Source organism: Chrysemys picta, chromosome 2 (assembly GCF_011386835.1).
Source record: "Chrysemys picta bellii isolate R12L10 chromosome 2, ASM1138683v2, whole genome shotgun sequence".
Lineage (NCBI taxonomy): Eukaryota > Metazoa > Chordata > Testudines > Emydidae > Chrysemys > Chrysemys picta.
The window spans coordinates 71,086,327-71,102,666 of record NC_088792.1 but is presented as its reverse complement, the minus strand read 5'-3'; the positions used below and the strand labels follow the sequence as shown (position 1 = coordinate 71,102,666).

The window sequence follows — 16,340 nt, the reverse complement described above, 5'->3', positions numbered from 1 at the left end:
TTGGAGCACAGCAGTGGAATGAAAGCGGGTAACATGACTTCAAAGGACTTTAAACTACAAGAAAAAAGCAAGTTCATAAACAGTTATGTGCTGATATTCCTCTGCTTCCTACTACTTGGAACATTACACATGTGACCCTAAAATTGCCTCATTTTTCAAAAAAGAATTTTGGGTCACCTTTGATTTTTTTCTTCTGGATTAACATGGGAGTTTTAAATCATGTCTGTAAACAAAACAATGGTCTAGTAAATAACTGGGAGCTTGAACTAAACTGGACATCATTTTGCTTTCCATTAGGGTGGCTCTATGCCCCAGAGTTCAACATGTGGTGAATGCTATGCTATAATTTGTCTACATTAGAAAGGACACCGATTCTTTAAAGTTGACTTGTTTTTTCCCCATCCCCCAAGGAACAAGATCTGGAGATTTCAGCTATGCCACAGCTATTAAAAACAAAGAAAACTATAGGCTTGACACAACATAAAACCATGTTGTGATAATTAGGCTGAACAGAAGACAAGATCAACTTTCTTTCAAGTTACCTAGAGCTGGGTCATGGCAAGAAGAAACTTTGCAAGCAGGACTCAGACTTCCACTGTTGGGTTGTTCTAGAGATGAAGGACTTGCACTATATGAAACAGACCTTGCCACAGGGGGAGGACTGATAACTGCAACAATATAAAAGAGAAAGAATGTTCAAGACGTTAGAATTCACCACAACACTGACTGGAAGAACAAACAACTTCAAAGAGTTACACTGGTAGCGAGTATCCAGTGGGTTTTCAACAGCACTCTATGTTATGTAGTACAATCAAAAACCAGGGTAAAGAATGCTATTGTATATATTTTTAGAAGAGTTTTTTTATTCTGATTTCTTTTATTGTATTTTAAAATTTGACACTGCACAGCAAGCCACATTCCGTGGTGAGCAGGTGGGGATTTATGAACTATATTTTCTAAAAGCTTCCAGGTAACAAATATAGCTCTAACACCTTTCCATTGTATTACAGAGTTAATTTTACTCCACTGCCAATGTCAGGCTTTATTCCTCTGCAGTGTTGTGCAAATGCTAGTAAAAATGGGCTTCCTCAACATACCTACCTAGCTAGCTGGCATTCTGCCATGTCAAGAAACGATTAGCAGCTAGTTCTCAAGGGTCTTCTAGGAAAAGATGTACGATTTCACTAAAGTGCACTCCCTTATTCTACTTGGTCTTGCCTCAGTGCATGGGGCTGGACTTGATGACTTGTTGACATCCCTTCCAGCCCTACATTGCTATGATTCTATGAACATGCTACCCAAACCAAATCCAATGAAAATTACTCTGGTGGCACCACTTAAAGCTATACAATTATTTTTCAAAATAAAACCCCCACACTTCTCCACCCCTACTAAAATATATTTAATGCCACATGCTCAGATTTGTTTAGTGCCACTAATCATTTTCTGACAAGGAGGTTCCTTGGAAACTGGACACATGCAGTCTCTCTCTTTGTAAACCCTTACTGTTATGTCCTTAAAAGCAACAGGCACCCTTTTAATTGTTTTCTGAAGCATTCACATGGGAAGAACCTGGCTACTTTGACACCGGAGGAGTATAGGTCAAAATTTGAAGTTTACTGAAGATTAGCTGATGAAATGGCCTCTGTAACCAAGATACATTTAGTGCTCTCTTATATCAGTCATAAATAGGATGGATTAGGTGGAGGTGGGGGACAGCTTAGTCTAATTTCACTTGGCCCGTTAACAATTTACCTATTTTTATAGATATATTTTTCAACATGGGTCTTCCACCCCAACCTTGCAATGCCCATATATGATTGGATACTAGTTAGAAACTAGGAATTACTCAAAGTTACATGCCTGTCCCAATAGAAGGGCCCTAATATGTGGTAAAAGCCCCATTATCAGACACACACAATGCTTCCCCAGTTGACAGTCAGGAAAAGATACATCAGATGCTTCAATATCCCCAACCCTAACTTTGGTAGTCTAGTAGATAGACAGACTACTGAGCAGTATGAATGGATTTTAAATATTTTACAAACAGATACATCTTTTCCAGATTCCCCCGGAAATTTATAAGTGCTGCTTCTGTGATACAGCCATGAGTAGACTTTTGGGGAGCGGTGACTGGGAGAAAGCATTCCTCTGAACTGAGCTGATGAACAGCTGGTATAGGGCAGGATGTGTCAATGGACACCAGGCAATGCTTGAGGGAGCTCTAAAAAAACAAGACAGCTAAAGTACGTATTACAGCAACAAGATAGAAAATGTTCTGAGATAAGACACCAGTTGTATGCCTTTGCAGAGGAGAGTATTTCATCATTCCATGAGGAACCAGAGAGACTGCTTCCTGTGTACATCTGGACATGGACTGATATTCAGGCTATCGGTTTCAGCAGAAGCTGCCATATAAATCTGCATTTCCAGTACTGCCTGCTTACAATTACACCATTTTCTCTCAGTGGAAGATTTTGCAGATTTATTGTGTTCTTTATACAGTCTCTCCCTGACCCTGTCCTAAATGCAGATTACCTGTTTGGATTCCTAGCTGGCCAGTTCGAGAAGAGGACACCATGAAATCCTGATCCCAAATAGGAGAATTCTGACTATACACCTCTTCCTCTAGCATGGATAGAAACCTAGATGTAGAAATATAGAGGCAATATTAAACACCAAAGAATTACTACTACCCAAAGGAAGATAGGCCTTCCTTCAGAATAATCATTTAAAACTTTCATTAAAATCTTTTGAATACAGAATGAAGAAACTGGAGAACCTGGTGATTCTACAACTGAACATTGCTGGATAGTTTTTAAAAAAATTTTTTAATAAAATACCCATGATGAACATGTAAAACCTGAGGTTATATACCTTAACTAGATGCAAATGTTTCCTCTACTAAAACTTTTTTCGATCACAGGTGGCATACTACATTTACATAGCACAAGTGAGGGCATTAATAGGAAAGCTGTGTGTTGACAAGCAAGAGTGTGTTGGTCTTATGCAACTGCAAGAAATTTATTTCCTATTAATTCTGAAAAATCTAGTATTTAGCATGAGTTTGCATTCTTACTTTCATGTTCATGTACAAAAATCCCAATAGCACTAGCCATTTACATCGGTCTTATGAAAACACTTCCATGTAAGTGTGTAATTGCACCTAGTGCTTATATGACATGTAAAAAATTCGTGTGTATGTTTAGAAAAAATGAACTTACTTTACACTCTTTTATGGAATGTCTCACAATCATAACACTCAGTGTTACACATCAGAACATCCAGCATGCCTTCACAGGATCACTACATCAATTCCCTTTCATAGCTCAGACAGCTGCACACCCTCTGGATAGGTCTACACTGAAGCTGGGCCGTGGAATTCCTAGCTCTGTTACACATACATGCACAAGTTTTCACTGAACTAGCGTGCTAAAAATGGCAGTGAGACGACAATGGCACAGGCTAGACACCAGATTATGCAGCAGGGATCTCAGACAGCACTGTACTCAGGTGGCTGGCTTGAGCTGCTACCCATGCCTCCATGGCCATATTGTGACTTTTAGTGTGTTAGCTTGGTTGGGGTGTGTGTGCGCGCGCGCATGTGTGCGTCTATCTGTCCGTCCGTCCCCATCCTGGGAACAACGCCCCCTGCAGTGCAGTCATATCCTGTGAAACACGGAAGGGTTTTTAGAGGCCAGAAGCTTGACACCACACACTCTAGACAAATCCTTATTTATGTGAAATGGCCAGCTGAAATCAAATGTGATCATTTGAGTGATAAATCAGTGAAACTGACTCAGGATCCAGGGGTGAATTTCCCTGAGGCTTTAAAGGTCAAACCAGTAACCTAGGCAGTTTCAAAAGAGGATTAAAAATAGTTGCAGCTGCTGTCCCAAGGTCCCCCTGCCACCTTTTGTGGTTTTACTACCTCATTTTTTGTTTGTAAATGTTTTTCTCTGCCATATCCCGGTGTAAGAGACCTCACAAAACAACAGGGAAACTGACTTTGCAGGAGATTCAGTGATACTGACTATGTAAAGTGCTGCCAAGGGCACTAAGAAAAAAGGCTGAAGATGCGATTGTTAGTCCATGTCCTTCCTTCTTCAACCTCAACTACTCTCATCTCCAGTGTCCACTATAACCACAGCAAATACAAGATTTCAGAAGGACTTTGGGAGTAAATGCAGCTGGACTGTTGATAGGTTTTAATGCTGGAAGACCATCTGATTGTATTAGTTTAAAACCCAAACCACCTTCCCCGTCCACACACACACATATAGATATGCACATGTACACAGTCCCAGACACTAGACAGTGGACACAGACACCACTCAGTTCCCAAGTGATATCTCACTGAAATAAGAACCTAGATCATCATGGCCAATTCAGTTCCCAGCTCTGCTTTCCCACCTCCTTTCCCATATCTGTGGCTCAGTCTCCCCACTGTAAAATAGGCAGATAATGAGACTAACTACCTTTGCACCGTGCTTTGCAAGTTCCAGATCAATAGCTGTATAGAAGCACTGAGTATTAAAGGCTACCCATCCCTCCTGAAACCTCAGTCCAGTTTTAACCCTTGTTATTACTGAAAAAAGGAAGGACCATAATAACAAACATTATTAATAATTATAATGTATAATTATTATTTGTATTACATTAGCATCTAGAGGCCCCAAGTGATATCAGGATCCACTGCGCTAGGTGCTGCACATACACACAATTAGAAACAGTCCCTGCTCCCAGGAGTTTATAAGCTAAATAGACAAGAGAGAGAGAAAGCGGGGGGTGGGAGGGGGAAGAAACAGAGGCCCAGAGAGGAAAAGTGACTGGCCCAAGATCACACAGCAAGTCAGGGGCAGAGCCAGAAACAGAACCCAGGACTTCTGTTAAGAAGATTGAGAAGTGACTTGATCGTGGTGTTTTAATGACTGGATTGGGTTTAAATAGCAGGTACATAAGGCTCTTTAGCACAACAAGAACCAATGGCTGGACGCTGAAGCCAGCCACTAGAAATAAGGCCCACATTTTTAACAATGTGGGTGAATAACCATTGGAACAAAGCCCCAAGAGCTGTGATGGATTCACCATCTCTTGATGTCTTCAAATCCAAACTGGATGCCTTTCTGGACAATGTGCTTTGGTCAAATACGAATTATGGGGTTCAAACTAAGGATAACTGGGAGAAATTTAATGGCCTGTGTTATACAGGAGGGCAGGGTAGACGATCTAATGAGCGCTTCCGGCTTTAAAAAAAACAAACAGAAAACAAAGTGATGAATCTATGAGTAAGGACTGCTCAATAAGGGTTTGGAGGACTGAGTCCCAGGATTGTATTTTATACATAGTACATTTATACACATATACGGCACATGGGGAGTTAGCTGATATCCACTATAATTGAAAATGGCTATATAACGTTTTAAGCGGTTGAGACCCCCCCAACCATTTTTCAGTCACACTGACAGTGAGCATAACCACAAGTTAAAGTCTAGTCTAGGCTGTTTATAGGTGTCAGAAATATTGTATGTACCTGCCCAGTACACAATGGTCCTTGTACTCCCCTCATTGCCTAGACGCCCACAGATATAACATGTGTATACTTACATTGTGTCATTGTGTCAAAAGGACTTTAAACTTGTACCTCAGAAAATACTTCTGAATTAACCCTCCTACTTTTTTTTTTAATATTACAATATTATCTTGGTTAAGAAAACAATAACCTCTGGGTACGTCTACACTGCAATAAGAATCCCATGGCGCTGAGTCTCGGAGCCTGAGTCAGCAGACTCTTGCTCGTGGGGCTCAAGCTGCAGAGATAAAAATAGCAGTGTAGACATTTGGGCTGGGGACCAAGGCTCTGAGACCCACCCCCTCACAGGGTCTCTCAGGCTTGGGCTGAAGTCCAGGCTCGATGTCTACACTGCCATTTTATAGCCCCACAGCCCAAGCCCTGCAAGGCTGAGTCCAGCTGACCTGGGCCAGCAGCAGCTGTGCCACAGGTCTTTTATTGCTGTGTAAATGTACCCAGGGGTTCTCACAAGAAATTTTTTGGTGGCCTAGAGTGCAAGTATTGCCAGTGGCCGTTCTGACAATTTTTCCTAAAATACTTAATTAAGTTTAGGAAAAACAAATAAATATGCACAGATACATGTCCAAATCATTGTAATTTATTTATGTAGGGCTTTTTCACAGACAATAATAAAAATAATGTACAGTTTTCTCTGTTCTTTATTGGACCAAATAATGTGTTTTGTGTGTTCTTGTCCCTTTTTGTTGCTGTTTCTTTTGGTTGATTATTTTTTTAAGACTTACTAGCTAGTAAGTCTGTTTGTGTGAAAAGTGATATTTGTATTTTGTTAATATCACTTTTCACAGCAGCAGACTTGCTAGCTAGCAGGGAGGTAGTGAAAAGTGATATTAACAAACAAACAAACATCATTTTTCACAACGGACTTACTCAGCCCTGGCAAGCTGGGGGACAAATTAAGACCTGGACAGGGAGGAGGGTAGGGAGGCAGCTTGGGGCCAGGGATGATATGGGGTGAGTCCGGGGACCAGAGCCCTGCAGCTGCACAGCCCAAAGAGTCCAGTGCCGGAGGACGCAGTGGGGGCCAGGGGCAATGTGGAGGGGTGGTGAGCTTGGGGTCGGCAGTCACTGCCACATGCCTGGGGGCCGGGGCTGGACTGCGTGGCACCATGGGTGGAGTCCAAAACCCTGCGGCTGGGGGTCAGAGCACATGGCCAGAGCCTGGGGCCAGAGGAAGCAACAGGTTGGGGTGGGGGGTTGAGCATGGGGCCAGAGTGAGGGCTCAAAGCCCGTGGCCAGGGGATGGAGCCCGCTGCCACACGGCAGGAGCCTGCTGCCTGCCACCCCAGATCTGAAGCCCGAGCCCCACCACCTGCCTGTTCCTCCAGCATTTGTGGCTCCAGAGGGGGACAGGGCGCAACCCCTACTGGCAGCCCTGGGAGGGGCCACTGCTTTGCCCCTCCCCCCCATCACCACCCAGGAGGCTGTGGTCACACGAAAAGCCCCTGGTGGCCACATTTGAGAAATGTTGCTCTAGAACACTTACGTTATAATTATAACTAAATCACATTACAAATCCCTCAAAGATCGCTTCTAAGGCACACGTGCTTACCCACCACATGTGGAGACATTGTTGAACAAAGTACAAGTGGACCATACAGGGTTTGACTGCTGAGAACGTCGCTTTGAAAATAAGAATTAGTTCAGTATTCTAAACTGTAGCTTGCAGAATGAACTAAGTCTAAGTAGCAGAGGGAGATAGAGTAGAAAAATAATTCAGAGCAGGAGTATAGTGTATAAAAGGTTTACTAGTCCATTCATACTTCTCACACATCTTTTGTACATGCTTTTCTTAGAAAAATCAAGAAGTTGCAGAGATAAAAATGCTTTTCAAATTAAATTTCCACCAAGCCTAGTACAATTTGGGTTAGAACCATAACTATCTAAACAGGGCACCTTCTTGATCCAGAGATCTGCTCCCTATTTAGTAGAATACCATCTTACTTTAGGAGCCAGATTGTGATCCCCTTTCCCTTCCTGAGAAATACCTTAACTCCACAAGCAGTTCCACTGACTTCAATGTAATGAAAGGTAATATTCAATATGAGTAAGAGGTACCACAATCTGGCCCTTACTAACCAAGGAGGGTTTATATTGCTCTTTACTCCTGTTAGTGTTAATCCATGCTAGCATTTGACAGCTCTTCGCTGAGAGAGACAAGGTAGATAAGCCACTACTTTTTATTTGACCAACTTCTGTCTGAGAGAGCATAGAAAGATGCAGAGCTAAACAAACTAATAGAGAACAAATCTATTGTACTCCTTAGGGCTGGTCTACACTGCCGCTTAAGTCAATGTAATTTATATCGCTCAGGGTTATGAAAACGACACCCCCTTGAGCAACGCAAGTTACATCGACTTAAAGTGCTGTCGACACCACGCTATGTCAGTGGGAGATGCTCTTCCGCCAACATAACTTCCAACTCACACGGAGGTAGAGTAATTATGCTGAGCACTCTCCCATTGCCATAGCACATCTTCACCAGACACGATGCAGCTGCGCCAACATAGCGCAGTAGTGTAGACGTGCCCTTAGATACTTATGTGGTCTAAAGAAAAGGAAAAAGAAACAGAAACAGTGTCCAATCATAAATTCCAGTACAAAGTGAGAGCAACCCCTCTGGCAACAAAAACAGCCCCACGTATAAAACAAAACTCCATCTCAAAGAGATACAGCCACTGTATTAAATATACCTAGAAGGTATGAATGTACTAAATGATTACATGTAGTGCAAGTGACAGCAGAGGGCTGGTGTAACATCTATGTGTCATTGAACATCGGAGTAAATAGTCTTTCTGTTGCAGATGTAACCAGTTAGTTGTTCTAACAAGCATTTTTGCATCTCAAGACAAAATTGCGTTTTGCTAGTTAACAATCTTAAAGGAAGATGAGCAGTTACTCCTTACTTTGGAAAATGGGTGAGGATTAGTGTTCGTTTCTCTTGAGGAAGCTTGTCTTTTTCCTGTCTAGCCTGCTCCAGGAGTTGCCGTCTCATAACAGTAAAGACAGAGCGTAGCAGAGTTCTCCCAAAGACCTGTGTGGTTTCGTATCGAGGTAGACTGTCACAGAACTGGGGAACATTGCAGTAACACAGCCACCTGCAGCAAAAAAGCCAGATAATTACCTCTACCTGGGAATAACCTGATGTGTCAAAACCACTAGCAACAAAAGAAGATTAAATGACTATACAAATCCAGGTTAGGTCCCCTGCACACATAGCAAAGTAGCACTTGCATGGTCTGCCATTTCTCTGAAAAATGGGTAACTCCTTTCATGATCTTCCCAAACTCTCTCTAACCTTCAGACCCTGTAAAACACTCTTGCTGCTGAATGAGGGAGCATATCAGACATACCCTATCATAGCATATGTGCAGGGGGAATGTCACTTTTGTATTAGGACTGACCAAATCTGTCTAAACTTTCCATCCCTCCCTTTCTCCAAGTCACTTTTTCTCACTAAATCTCATTCTAATATTCTCCTTTTTTCCATTAACTTACAAGTGACTCATTCCATAAAGGATTTTGTTATACTCTATTAGCAGACCAATATAAAAATACAGCATTTTGTGTTACATCTCTCCAGGGGATGGATTGTGGCACTGAAGGGGTTAAGCAGCAGTAAAGTTGACTATGTAGAGCAGCATAACAGTTAATTTTATAATCAAGATTTAAGTTTGATGTGGTATCATACTCCCTCATTTATACACACTAACATATGTCAACACGGATGGGGGAATAAGGACTACGAATACGGTGGTCTATTATGGTATCAATGATTCTTATTTACTTAGGAGTATTCATTTTTATCTGAACACTTTTTGCCTTTCCTCTTTAATACAGCTGATGGAATTGAAGTTTTGTAAAAGTGATAAAATTAAGATTATCAGTGTAAGGATGGAGAGCTCTGTTGATCTTGAACTGCAGTCCTTTCTAACCCCCTCCTTAGAGCAGTTGTTATTATAGAAGACTAAGTAGCACCTCTGCTGTTAATCCAAAAAGCAACTATACTACTTTTTAAGAAATATAAGTTTACAGAAATTAAAATATATTAGTTTTTTCCAATAAGTCATTCCTTAGAATTCTGATGGAAGTAGTGAAAATATACATATGAATTTTCATTTTAAGGAATCTAATAATGCCAGGTAACCAGTTTGCTCTCAAATCTTTAAAGATGGTATTAATTTGCACATTTCTCATACTTTAGTTTGAAACGGAGGCTTTGAGATTTCTAATTTTTTTAAAAAGGTTTTTAAACAACAAGCTTCATGAACTTATAGTGCATGAAATGAAGCCTGACATTCCACGAAGCATCCAATCAGATTAAGAGTAATTATTAAATACAGCCCCAATTCTGTAAATAGAAGTGAGAGCATGGGCCTCTTATGACAGCATGGAACTTCATTGAAGCCAGTAGGTCTACAGGTAAAGACAATGGTTGTAAGAAATCTCTGTTGGTGCATCTAGCTACAGAATCAGGGCCTATATTCTGAAAGGGAAAACTGAATATAAACATAGTTACCTTGTATAGTTCACTTTATAGCCAGCAATGTCATCATTAGGAGATCGCAATCTTCGCTGCAAAGGTGTCTCCAGATGCCAGTAATTGATGCGGTTTAGAAACATTTTAGCCAGTTCAACTATCGTTTGCCTTTCCTTTGATGGTAGGTGGCTAAATTTGTACTGTACAAAATTATTCACTCCCTTAAAACAGAGGGTGAAAGTGATGATTATTTAACAATTTAGGTATAACCTTCTTTCCTGTGAGCACTACTAACTTTTTTTTTTAATATAACAGAACTTGTATTACAACACAGAGAAAATACACATTGGGTCGTTTGAAATATTTGCTCCTGCCAGAGGTGTAACTAAAGTATTGGTTCTGCTAAATGGAAAGTCATGCCTGCTCAAGTGTGTTTGATTCTATTTCCCTATAGCGACTGGCCTATAATAAGGGGTATAAACCGCTACATAAATCTTTTACTTCACATGATATAGAACTTTTACTGGGGAAAGGTCATGTGCTTTTTCTTGGATGCCCAACATGTGCAGTTTTGTTGATGACCATGCTGTACTCTTTGTAAGCTGACATTCACTTGTTAGAAATTAACTGCTCTGAGATTTAGGCATGGGACTGAGAGAAGCATGTAACATACTAGCTAGGGTTAGGGTGACCAGATGTCCCGATTTTATAGGGACAGTCCTGATTTTTGGGTCTTGATCTTATATAGACTCCTATTACCCCCAACCCCCCATCCTGATTTTTCACACTTGCTGTCTGGTCACCCTAGCTAGGGTATTGCCATCTGAGAAGGACTAGCCAGCTGACCAATTGTGATTACTATTACTGACTGGCCAGAACTGCATGCAAACTTAGCAGAATGTTTTGGCACAATCTGTCTGCTACTGAGTTGTCCGCTCTCAGCCCACTTACTGTTTGCTTCACCGACCTAGAGATACAGATTGTAAATTCTTTGAGGCAAGGGCTGTCATTATATGTTTGTACTGCACCTAGCACAATGGAGCCTTGCCCTGGCTCAGGCCTCTAGGTGTTATCACAATATAAATGTCAAATAATAGTAGTATGTATGTGTAACACTGTTTTCTGCTGGAAGGAATTCAGATCTGATTAAATATTTGTGGTTGTGTCACTATCTTCTGGCATTAGCCGGCAAAGAGTATATACATCAACGTGTTAGCTGATGTGGTGGAAGTCTGCATTTCAGAAACAAAGTCTCTAGATTGTATCCCCCAATACTGTATGTGTGCCATGTAGTCGTGGATTCATTAAACTCACAGGGTCAGACCAACCCAATCATTGGTGAGTCATACCAACACTTTCCTGTTTCTGCAAAATTTAAGTTTTCACGTAAGAAAAAAAGTTTCTATTCCTTATGATTGAAAAGACATCCTTTTACGGCAATTCATTTCAGTTCTGCATTCTGGTGTCAGCAGACAGACTAAAGCAATAGCTCTAGGAGAGATGTAAGCTTCCTGCAATCATCCCCATGACAAAACAATGCCAAAATGGTTTCAGGAGATCAACAGAGGGCAGAAACAACCCTTCCTTCCTTCCTTCTCCCCATCTCTGCAGGAGGGAGCCAAACAAGGGGTCTGTCCTCATCCCAATCATTCAATGGCAGCAGGGGAGGGTGGGACAGGCTCAGAATTCACACACTGTTTGAGCCAAGCCACTCCCCTTGCCCCCAAGAGGGAAGAGAGGCACCAGTGGGAGCCTAAGTTCCCCTGTTCCTCTTCTCCTCACCCACACGGAGGGGAAAAGGGTGGCATGCATGTCCCCATCACTCCCAGACCCACCAATGACACACCTCACTAGCAGTGCCGATGGGCATTAGTGCTGAAGACTACAGATGAAGATTTAAGGAGAGAGATCGTTAATAATATTTAATTCCTGATCATGTAAGCAAAAACTTCCAGCTACTTTTGAATTGTGGGTGGAGCTTGGAGTACTTCTATCTTACTCCTGTTTATACAGTGTGTTATTTCTTCATGAATTGCCCGTACTGCGTATGCACATCACTTCACTGCACTCTTTATATTACCCCTTTAATAAACACTCAGTTAAAGATAATTAAAATGTGTCATTAAAATAAACTGCCACAATTCATACTCTTACAAACAAAAAATAGCACTGCTGCCTTAGCAAATTTAATGTGTGACTTAGATTATTTGATAGCAATCCAGAATTTACCAGAAAATATTGTTCATTTGACATGAAATTGTTTCCAAATAAACTGTAGAGAGAATTACCCCCTCATATCAACCTGTAGAGATTTCTTAACCCAATTAACCAAAAGGAAAACTTAAAATGCTTTACTACTAAAAAAAGAAGTTCTGTACAAAATGTATATTTAGGGATTAGGAGTATATAACATTACGTACATTAATTATTTTTTGAAATAAGAAATTTAGTACATAACATTATGTATACTCTAATTATTCCTAAAAAAAACAAGGAATGCCACTGTGAAGAGTGTTATTTTACTGAGTTATGATAAGCTAAACTCAAAGAAACATTTACACAGTGTGCCAGTTTAAAATAGGCTATTTAATAAAAGAGTATACTTCCCATTAAGCCACAGATTGCTTGAAAGATATTCAGGCCCTGATTCAGTACAGTATTCAAGCATGTGAGCAGTCTCACTGAAGTTAACAGAATTGCTCCTGTGTTTGAGGATAAGCACACGCTTATGTATCTTGCTGAATCAAAATCTCAGTTTCTGTGTATGTTCTCTATCCACCTATGTATTCATAAAGGCACCAACTACTGTTGGTTTTCTTTCAGTTGTTTCTGCTTTGTAATGCTGGGGTGAAATCCTGGCCCCACTGAAGTCGATGGCAAAACTCCCACTGATCTCAATAGCGCCAGGATTTCATCCTGGTGCTATAATCCTCAACTTCAAATGCCAAGTATACCAAAATAAACAAAGATTAGACCTGACATACATGAAAAAGGTACTTTAAGAGAGTCTACTATTTAAACCACAGCTGCTGACTTTAATTTTTCTCGGTGGGTGCTCCACCACTGCTTCACCCTGAAGCCCTGCCACTACTCTGCCCCTTCCCCCAAGGCCTCAACCTCACTCCACCTCTTGCCACCCCGCTCCACCCCTTCCCTGAGGCCATGCCCTCACTCCACCTCACCCGACCCATCCACTCCCAGTCTTTATTCAGGCCTAACTTTATGAATTTGCAAACTAGACACCATAAAGACTGGGAGTGGATGGGTCACTACAAAAAATAATTTTCCCTCTGCTGATACTCACACCTTCTTGTCAACTGTTGAGAATAGGCCACTTCCACCTTAACTGAACTGGCCTCGTTAGCAATGACCCCCGCACTTGGTAAGGCAACTCTCATCTTTTCATGTGCTGTATATATATACTGCTTATTGTATTTTTCACTCCATGCATCTGATGAAGTGGGTTTTAGTCCACGAAAGCTTATACCCAAATACATTTGTTAGTCTCTAAGGTGCCACAAGAACTCCTCGTTGTTTTCACTGATACAGACTAACACGGCTACCACTCTGGAAAATAATTCAATAACTGAACCACAGTGCCCTTCCCAAGGGCTGGAGAGGAAATCATCTTCATGCAAACCTCAGGTTCACCTTTGTTCAAAATGATACAGGGAACTAATATTCACACATTGCCTAAATCCACTCATGTGGACTGCAGCAGGGTCATTGATCACAAAAATTATCATGTTCTGTTTTACCTGTTCAATACTGGGCTTCTCAAAGGGGGGGCTTTCCAAAGACCCTTCTACCACAGGTTTTCCCATCTGCAAGATGCATTTCCTCAAAAGCTATCAAAAAACAAACAATTTTATTTTTAAATGGTTAACTCTTTATATAAACATTTGACAGTCAGTGAAATTTATACTGGGACAACATATTAATTATTATTATTGTTGAAATATTTGCTAGTACATGTAATAAATTAAGTTTGCAGCTAAATTAACTTCAGAGTTAATTGCTTCGCCCTCTGAAATGCACCAAGAAAGGCTGTTCTGACCATGTGTATACAGCTAAAGTAGCTTCATTGTCAACTGGCTCTTCTTCTGACTTGTAATTAAGGAAGATGCTGCTGATGGCTGGAAAGAAAATACATACCAAATGGGTGCTGACTTGGGACCAGACTCTGAAATCACTAGGAAGACTTCAGAAGTTAGGTACTGTGCAACATAAGGGTAGCAGAATCTAGTCCAAAATTAAAAACCTTATTACTATCTTGGAAAAAGGAGAGCTTATCCTACAAATAGTCTAAGTCAATACAAATATAATGGTCCATTAGGACAATAAAATTAATGTAAATACAAAAGAATGAAAGATATGACAAGATGCTACATGTGTATCTAAAGTTGCAGAAATACAATGGTACGATGTTGCATTTTGAGAAACATCTTCATCTTACCTTGAACAGGTAGAAGTAAACTTGTTTTGTATCTGCATCTTCTTCTTTGTGGACACAGGTGAAGAGATATTCCACATCCAACACTATCCCCAAAAGCCTATTCATTTCTTCTTCAGACACATTCTCCAGGTGAGAAACATGAGCAGCTAAACAAAATAAAAATCCAAAAATTGTGAAAAAAGACTAGCTGGTAGGATGGCATTCTATGGCCAATAAGGCATAATTTCAAAGACAACACAAAGGACGAACCTTGCAACCACGACCACTTAAACAGCACCTTTCATCAGAAGAACCTCAAGGCACAGGCTCCATATGGACAATTTTTATAACAGTTTACAGATGATACACTACGGCACAGAGATAAGTGACTTGTACAAACTCACACAAGTCTGTGGCCATGCTGAGAACAGAACCCACAAATCCTGTCTGCTACTGCCTTACTCTACCAGCAGATTGTGCTTCCACTATTTATGTCACCCACACTAACACAGCTTAGTGCTCTTACTCTCTTTAGTGTCTAGGTTATGTAAAGAGATTATGAGTATGCTACTGCCTCCAACCTAATGGATCTGGTCCGAGAGCAAAGTAGTAATGGCTCATGATTTTTAACCCAGAGATCCCAGGTTTGATCCCCACAGTGGCAATTTACAAGTGGCAATTTAACCAGCAATGAGAGAAAAATTCCTGCTCACAAATGAAAATCTCTTGCTTTAAACTAGGCACTGGTAAGTATGTTTCATGACTACTTATATAGTATCAAGTTCCAAGGATTCACAATGTGGGTCACATTTGCAGTGCTCCTCCTGCTGCATGTTCTACATGCCCTTCCAAGCAGAAGCTTTAGGGAAGTGTTTTTCAAATACAGGGCTAGATTTACAAAAGCCAGCCTTTCCTTTTAGCACCTGCAAAATGCAAGCATAATTTTGCACTTGCGATTTTTTTGAGGCTGCAGTTTTGTAGGTGCAAAGAGAGAAATCCACTGAAAGGTGGTCTCAAAACTTGGCCTCAAAAATACCTCCAGGAAAACAGAAAAGTTAAACCTGAAGAAAAAAACATTTTTGGTTCACAAAAAATGGTAAGTGGTCTTAACTGGCTCTAAGCCAAGAGTCCCTCCTCATCCCTCCCCACAACTAGCACAATGTCTTCTACAGGTCTCTCCTAGCCCCTAGAAACTGGCTAGGGTCTTCAGGGTTATATCCATGATAAGGATTTGAAAGATGCATTTTCAATGAACAAAGTCAAAACAATGACAAGCATGATAAAAGCCAGTAGCTTCCATTCCATTAAATTAGTAAAATTAATCCAGAAAGACTGAAGAGATTTAAATTACTAAAGTTTCAAGTGGCCTATCCCTCAAATCTTCTCACCTATTTCTAGACACATGCTGAATGAAAGCTCAAAAACAGCCCAGTGACTTCTGGACTGGACTGGTTGCCCGGTGTTTAATGATTTCCCTTCCCCTTTTATCAAGAATGATGTCTTTTGACAAAATATGAAGTGAACAGACTCCTGAAACATGCCAAACTGTCTGCATAACTACTACTGCCTTTGTAGTCATCTCCTCAAAGGAGACTGTTCACATATTATAAAATTCTAAATATTCAGTTTGCCCTTCACCTGTAATGTTAATTCTGGACTTTTATTTTTGTGAATAAAGGAAATCTACTATTTGTTAAGGCATGACAATGTGACTGGCATTGTACTAGTCAAAGGAAATTGCAATCCCTGCCCTGAGAAGCTTACAACTTAAGAGCCCAATACTGCAAAAACTTAAGCACCTCAGTAATTCTACTCACTGAAGTAGTTCCACTGAA

The 16,340-nt window shown here is 40.7% G+C and overlaps 1 protein-coding gene across 8 annotated transcripts in view; it reads right to left on the bottom strand.

Annotated features, from left to right (window-relative positions):
* Nucleotides 1–16,340, bottom strand: part of KAT2B (lysine acetyltransferase 2B) — a 62,288-nt gene that overhangs the window by 26,658 nt on the left and 19,290 nt on the right. For all 8 annotated transcript variants that reach the window (XM_042840131.2, XM_042840123.2, XM_065583468.1 and 5 more), the window contains 6 exons: nt 14,527–14,672; nt 13,829–13,918; nt 10,110–10,291; nt 8,497–8,688; nt 2,539–2,645; nt 543–668 (listed from right to left, as the gene is read on the bottom strand). In XM_042840131.2, coding sequence (XP_042696065.2) covers nt 543–668; nt 2,539–2,645; nt 8,497–8,688; nt 10,110–10,291; nt 13,829–13,918; nt 14,527–14,631 — 802 coding nt within the window. In that variant the 5' untranslated portion in view covers nt 14,632–14,672. The remainder of the gene's footprint in view (nt 1–542; nt 669–2,538; nt 2,646–8,496; nt 8,689–10,109; nt 10,292–13,828; nt 13,919–14,526; nt 14,673–16,340) is intronic.